We start from the raw sequence: 7,500 nt of genomic DNA, 5'->3' as shown, positions 1-7,500 counted from the left end.
ATGGTTGGAGTGGCCAAGATATAAAAATAAAAAATAAAAAAAAAATAAATAAATAATAAATCAAATAGGTTCAAAGAGCTTACTTATGTTGACCACTGTAATCATTGAACTGACTTACCTCTGCCTTACCTTCCCCTAAATGCTCAATTTTCACTAGATTTTGTGGATTTTATGTTTTTTCTTTTTTTTTCCACACTCATCCACAGCCGAAGATCCACTTTGTGACAATAGTTAGTAAAGCCAGGTTTTACTCAAAGATGCAAAAAATGAGCTCAGTGAAGGACAAATCAGATTTCCTTTGAAGCAGGCTTGTCAGGCGTTCTTTCCTATTTCCTATTAGGTCCATCTCATGGCGGAGTCGGCAGCAAGGGCGGGGGCAGCATGCTGCAAGGAGAGCAAGTGTCTACGGACAGTGGGAAGGAGCCTGCTGTCCACTGGGGTCCAGCCGGCCCCATGTGAGTGGGAGTCTCCTCTGCTGACGGAGTGCCTACAACTCTGACACCCACCCCCCCCGCCCACACTCTCTCACTGGTCCCCATTCCTGGTTGCAGAGTTGGTAGTTCTGCCTGCAGATTTGCCTGTTGGCTGGAATTTGACACTTGCTCCTTAATTGATCTCATTATAATTCTCAATTTTTTTTTTTTTAGAAAACTCTGTGACCACTTGAGATCAAGTCCTGCCTACTAAGCTTGATCTCAGGGTTAAAAACATATTTTTTTATTATGTAGAAATCTGAAGGCCTAGGACATTTACTATAATTCATAACCAAAAAAAAAAAAAAAAAAAAAAAAAAAAAAAAAAAACCACATATAAGCCCATATTCTAAAATATTATCCCTTTTAGTTTATATCAGATTGGAAAACTGTCTTTGTTTTGAATTCAAACATAAGGCATTTCTCCCCTGTTATAAAAGATGGATTTCTAACGTGCCACCACCATGCAGCCAAAGCTTGAAGGCGTCCAGACGTCTTGCATTTACTTGTGCATTCAAGGTTCATTCAGGTGGTTTAATGTGAAGCTAAAATGTCTGGTCTTACATTCATCTTCAGGAATGATGATTTTAATTTCATGGTACAGAAATAAGGTCAAATAAGAAAAAGTAGACCTAAAAATGTTAAGTGTTTAACTTACTAATCCACTAGATCTTTGACAGCAATTTTAGATTAAAATGGTCCAGAGGACAAAGTGCATAATTAATGATGAGAAAATGATTCCTTCAAGTCCCACAATAAGGAGTTCTGCCTGCGTTAACCATTTGTCTAGAGTTTTATTTATGTGAAAGTGACAGTTACTTCTTGGTTCTGTCTCCTTCGTTCCAGTACTGTTCAGTCTGCATTTCTGTGAGTCGGGAAATCGTGCGCTGAAATGCAAAGATTTCCTCTTCTCCAGTAAACATGGAGAGTCCTTCTGCTGAATCCTGGTTATAAAACAAACAAATTAAATTAAAGCTATCACAAACGAAAATTTACAGAACCTAAGCATAGGTTTAAAAAAACTTTTTAGGCTTACCGGTTTAGATTATGCCTTTTTTTAATAACTTTTTTTTTCATATACAATCCCTTAAATCAGACTAGAGAGTCAACCAATTTAAACTGCTAGGCAGTAAACACATCAAATTATCAGAGAGAAAACTTAAAAGGGAAAACTTTCTCCAGAAGTGTACATCAGAAATAAGTAATGTTAAACAAAACAAAACAAAAAAAAACAGTAGTTCCGAGAAGCTAGAAAGAGGCTGGTGTAGGCCTCCAGACAGGGTCCCATTGCCTAATGGGGAGGCCCTAAGGACAAACCTCTGGAGAGCCTTTTCCAATCCAACCAATGACTAAAGGAGAGCAAATGCGAATGAACAGTGGGTCTGGGTTCTGGAGAATGTGCCTGAGATCTAAAAGCCAGGGCTGAAAGCCAGGGCTGTTGTTAGTCTTCAGCTGCTGGGACAATTGATCCCACCATCTAGGACCAAGTTGGGAAGCCCTGTCTCTGTGAGGCTAGTAACCCCATCTCTGTAAGGCTAGTAACCCCAGACTAGTGACACCAACACAGACTCGTGGCCACTAAGTGGGCTTGGAATTTTTCTCTTTCCTTAGAGGTTTGCTAGTATGCTTTTTCAGAGAAAAATTCTGGATTCCTAAGTCCATCTTCTCCACTGATTCATTGTGAACCTTCATGGCCCTGAGGTCACATTCCCTGATTTCTTCATATATGATTGGCTCCATCTGCTGAGCTTACTTTGTCTTGATCCTAGGGGAATTTGAGACAGGGTTTCACTCCGTCACCCAGGCTGGAGTGCAGTGGTGCCATCTTGGCTCACTGCAACCTCTGCCTTTTGGGTTCAAGTGATCTTCCTGCCTCAGCCTCCCCAGTAGCTAAGATTACAGGTATGTACCACCACACCTGGCTAATTTTTTATTTTTTATTTTTTGTAGAAATGGTGTTTCACCATGTTGCCCAGGCTGGTCTTAAACTCCTGAGCTCAAAGCAGTCTGCCCACCTCGGCCTCCCAAAGTACTAGGATTACAGAAATGACCCATTGCACCAGGCTAGGGGAAAAAAATTTTAAGAGCCAATGATGTAAACTTTACCAACCTTTTGGCACCAGGCACCAGTTTCATGTAAGAGAATTTTTCCAGGGACCGGGGACAGGGGGATGGTTTCCGGATGAAACTGTTCTACCTTAGATCTTAGGCATTAGATTCTCATAAACAGTGTGCAACCTCGATCCCTTGCACATGCAGTTCACAACAGAGTTGGCGGTCCTCTGAGAATCTAATGCTGCCGCTGATGGGACAGGAGGCGGAGCTCAGGTGGTAATGCTTGCTCCTCCACTGCTCACCTCCTGCTGTGAGACCTGGTTCCTAACAGGCCACAAACCAATACCAGTCTGTGGCCCAGGGGCTGGGGGGCCCTGATGTAAAGGACTTTAGAAACCAAGCTGATGTAGCTCCTCAAGTGTATTCTTTCAAATTGTCAAAGACAGTATTTGGATGTAAATATTGCTCTTGGAGAACCAACATTTCAAATGATCCCAGTACAGAGATTTATAAGCAGCTATTTATTTCTACACTGCTATGGTCTGAATGTTTGTGTCCATCCAAAATTCATATGTTGAAATCCTAACCCATAAGGTGATAGTATTGGAGGTGGAGCCTTTGGGAGTTGATTAGGTCTTGTGGGTGGAGCCCTAATGAATGAGATTAATGCCTTTATAAAAGATGAGAGATCCCTCACCCCTTCCACCGTGTGAGGTTTATACAGAAAAGACAGAGGCTTATGAACTAGGAAGTGGGCCTTCACCAGATCGCACCCTGATCTTGGACTTCCCAGCCTCCAGAACTGTTAGAAATAAATTTCTGTTGTCTGTAAGCTACCCAGTTCATGGTGTTTTGTTATAGCAGACTAAGACATACACATAGGTTTAAGTCATCATATTGGAAAGTTCACTTTCTAAACAGGCTTCATTCTCCCAAACTCCTGAAAATGTCTCATTTCTACTCAGGTTGATAAGGAATTGTTTCCTTGTTCCAGGGAGTCTTTCACCTGTGGGGCTGGAAGAATTGGGCTCCCCTCAGGGGGTGAATGTTGATAGTTGTAAACTTTTGACTAATATTTCAATTGTTGATAGGTGAGAAGAAACACATCCCGTAATGTTCTTACAGAAGGAGAAAATGCAAAGTCACTTCTGGTTGGCCTGGGGTGAATCACCAGACTCCAAGTTCCAGGAAAACTGGGCTAGCATCTGTTTGTTCCCTACAGAGTGTCCCCAGAGCCTGGCACCCACAGGTACTCCATAAATGTTTGCAGAATGGAGGTAGGGAGATTAATCAGGGATTTCTTTTCAAGCCCAGGACCTTGCTAGGCACTCCATGGTCCTGGACTAGCCAGCCCACATGCTTGGATACTGTATCATGCACTCTACAAATCCAGCAAGCATTTAGAAAGATATCCAGAAAGGGCAGCATGGTATAGCAGAGCAAGCCCAGAACCAGACGCAGGTGGCTTGGCATCCAGCTCTGGCCTACCACTATTCAGCAGTGTGACCGTGGGCACCTTAGTCCACCTCTCTAGGCTTCATTTTTATCACATGCAAAATGGAGCACTGAACTACATGACCACTAAGATTCCCTCCACTGTTAAGTTTATATTTTTCTATATTTAGTGATATTGAGAATGATAAATTTGCTACACGGGCTTACAGGAGAAGCAGCAAATCAATGGTTAACTATACACTGCATTTCTTCTTCAAAATGTAGCCATGCATCAAACCAAAAACAATTAAGCTGTTTTATAATAAAAAGAGATTATGTTAATATCGCCTACCTGGCTCAGCCCCAAATCATCCATCAGTATTCTGCTTTGCTCCAACTCACTGTCATGATGTTGATGTAAAAATAAGCTTGATATAGGAGTCGACGCAGAGCAAATTACACGCACCTGAAATAGAAGAAAATGAGTAAATGTGTTACTCTTTACATTTCACAAGTTGAAGGTAAGAAAAATCTCACAAAATAAAAATCTGTTTTTCACATACAGAAGCTTGGATCTTTGCTTTTAAGACGTCCATATATTTTTTTCCTAATTGTTTATCTCTTTAAAGCAGTGTTTTAAAACTGCATAGTACTTTTCAGAATATTTCCACACAACTCCTACCACCCTGTGAAGTAGGGCACAAAGGTTTATTGGGAGACTTCAGGGCTGGACAGGACTCAGTTCAAGACGTCAGCCCAGATCTTCAGTTCTTAGTCCAGTGCTTTTTCCATTACTGCTCTGGTTTGAATGTTTTTGTCCCATCCAAAATTCATGCTGAAACTTACTCCACAATGCAATAGGATTAAGAGGTGTGGCCTCTAGGATATGATTGAGTCATGAGGCTCTGCTTTCACCCATGGGATTCAGTGCCCTTATACAAGATTTGATGGAGGGAGTTCACCATTTTTTGCCTTCCATTCCTTCCACCATGCAAGAACACAACATTTGTGCCCTCTGGCGGCAACAAGGCATCATCCTGAAGCAGAGCGTAGCCCTCACCAAACACCCAAACCTGCTGGCACCTTGATCTCAGACCTCCTAGAACTGGAAGAAATAAATTCCTATTATTTATAAATTACCCAGTCTATGGTATTTTGTATAGCACCACATACTGACTAAGATGATTACGCTGTGATGTTGACATTTATACCTGGCTGTTTGGAGCTGGTCTGTGCACCTAAGATGCTCCCCAGAGACACTGTGAAGAGGTTAGTTACCCTTTTGCTGCACAGCAGACTGCTAAGTTCAGTGCATTGCTATTCTAATTAGGCCAGTGATATTAGCATCCTGCTAGGACCTTCTTCAAAAAGACGAAGATTTACATTAATATCTCTTGATTATGTAAGTATTTGAGTGAGTGTTCATATGTGATCATATATTGGAGACAGCTTTTATATCTTTTATATCCACTAGTTTAAATACAAAACATATTCTTTTTGATGTTTTAAAAGTCCTGAATTTGTCTTCAGGATTCATAACTATCTTTTTAAATCATTATTTAAATAATAATACACCAGTACTTAAAAATCATGTGTTGACATTTGACACTAGATTTTCCATATCCAAATGGCCTTCTACCTCCTCTTATAAGTTATTTTAATCAAAGACACTTTTTTATTATTTACATGGGACTATCCTTCTTTCACAAATCTCCATGAATACATTATAGAATAATGTCTGTTTAATGCTCCCAATTTCTGAAATAAAATGATTTTGACTACACTTTAATAAAGAGTGTAATCTCTGAATGTGTGGTTTAGTTAAAGGGAATGTTAGGAGGGTAGTTTGAGTATTCCATCATATTGCCAGATAAATTCTTTTTTCCTTCAATTAAGAAGTGAAAAGGTGGGGGTGAGGTAGGGTTGGGGGTAGGACTGAGGGATGGGGGCCATAAGCTTTCTCTAAGGCATTCCTAGCTGAAATATCAAAATAACAAGTCTCTCAATCCTCCACTATGAGCCATCTTAATCATGCCCCTCCGTCGTTTTCTTCTTGAAGCCTAGTCCTGTAAAAACAGCAGCCTCCAGGCCCCTGCCCTTCATTCCACCCCTGCCCTCCCCACCATTAGTGTAGAGTCGACTCTGTGGAAGGCAAACCACTCACAGCTGATGGGCCTCCATCCCCCAGCTCTGCGTCCTCAGCCTCCTGCCTCTCCAGATTCCCTGGTCACACGTGTGTGGGCTCCACAGGGACACACAGCAGCTTTTGATAGCACTCCCTTAGGTGGCCTTCCCTCAGCTTCTGCGTCAGAGCCACACTTGCTGCCTTTCACACTCGGCCCACCCCGGAGCCGTTGCTGCAAACTCCCCAAGCTGGTTACCCCTTTCGTTCTGTGCATAGAGTTTAGCCCTCGCTCTTCTCAGCGTTTATAGGAAGCACCTGAGAAACATGAGAACATGCAGTTCCTGGCCCCATGCCTGGTACTCATTTGCTGGGGTGGGGATGGGTGAGCTCTGGAATCTGGATTTTTAAGTAGGCCAGATGGTTCTGCCACAGGTGGCCCTCAGAGGATTTCCCACCCCATAGATCAGTGCACTCTCCCCGCTAGACTTTCACAGCACCATATGCCTCCTTCTCTAAGAGGTCATCCCACAGTGGTGATTTTACATTGAGTTCCGTGGACATCTGAATCACCTTTCTCTGGTATTAGGCTATCTAAGCTCTTTGAAGGCAGGCACCATCTAGTTTCACTTGCCACTGAATTTCTAGTGTTTGGCATGATGAAGTTTACAGAATGAATGAGCAAATGAAATATTAAATTATCACCTCTCCCTCCCAGCAGATTCTGTGGCTTATCTCCTTCCCACAAAGTCCCTTCAATTTAGAATCACTGCTCTAATTCTGTGCAAAGAATAGGGAGGAAAAAAGTGTATCTAATGGTAAAATAATATTTAAATTAATTCTAATTTCAAAATGTACTTTTGCTATGAATCTATATTTACAGATACATTCTATTAATAGCTCACCTTTGAGAGCATACCACATGCCAGACAACATTCTTTGTGCTTTACATGCTCATTTAATATTCACAACAACTTCAAAAGTACCATTATTATCTGCTTTTTCTAGAAAAGGCAGTTGAAGCTCAGAGAGATTAAGATGATCTCTAGGATAGACAGCCTGACCCCAGGGCCCACTCTTGAACCACTAGGCTATGCTCCTTTGATGAATGGGCGATGGCTTGGCAATTCACGCTAAAACGTATGGATTAAAAACAAACAAACAACAAGATGGAATAATGCTAGCTACTGGGGTTTCTGGGTCATAGGGAGAGAGAGAGCTTCAGTATTCAGAAGGGTCCTCTAGTCATCCACTCATTTGTTTTCTTCTCCTTCTCCTTCTCCTCCTTCTCCTCCTCCTCCTTCTCTTTCTCCTACTTCTTCTTCTTCTTTTTTTTTTTTTTTTTTAGGGCCTCACTCTGTCACCCAGGCTGGAGGACTGGAGTGCAGTGGCATCATATGACTCACTACTGTAACC

The 7,500-nt window shown here is 41.8% G+C and overlaps 1 protein-coding gene across 1 annotated transcript in view; it reads right to left on the bottom strand.

Annotated features, from left to right (window-relative positions):
• Nucleotides 1–1,247: 1,247 nt before the first annotated feature.
• Nucleotides 1,248–7,500, bottom strand: part of LACE1 (lactation elevated 1) — a 236,386-nt gene continuing 230,133 nt past the window's right edge. Inside the window, exons 12-13 of the mRNA XM_011975943.1 lie at nucleotides 4,315–4,428; nucleotides 1,248–1,417 (exon numbers count right to left, since the gene is read on the bottom strand). Of these exons, the coding sequence (XP_011831333.1) occupies nucleotides 1,289–1,417; nucleotides 4,315–4,428 (243 nt within the window). The 3' untranslated portion in view covers nucleotides 1,248–1,288. The remainder of the gene's footprint in view (nucleotides 1,418–4,314; nucleotides 4,429–7,500) is intronic.

This window comes from Mandrillus leucophaeus, unplaced genomic scaffold, assembly GCF_000951045.1.
Source record: "Mandrillus leucophaeus isolate KB7577 unplaced genomic scaffold, Mleu.le_1.0 Scaffold160, whole genome shotgun sequence".
Lineage (NCBI taxonomy): Eukaryota > Metazoa > Chordata > Mammalia > Primates > Cercopithecidae > Mandrillus > Mandrillus leucophaeus.
Note: the sequence above shows the minus strand (reverse complement) of the source record. Positions and strands in the feature narration are given on the sequence as shown.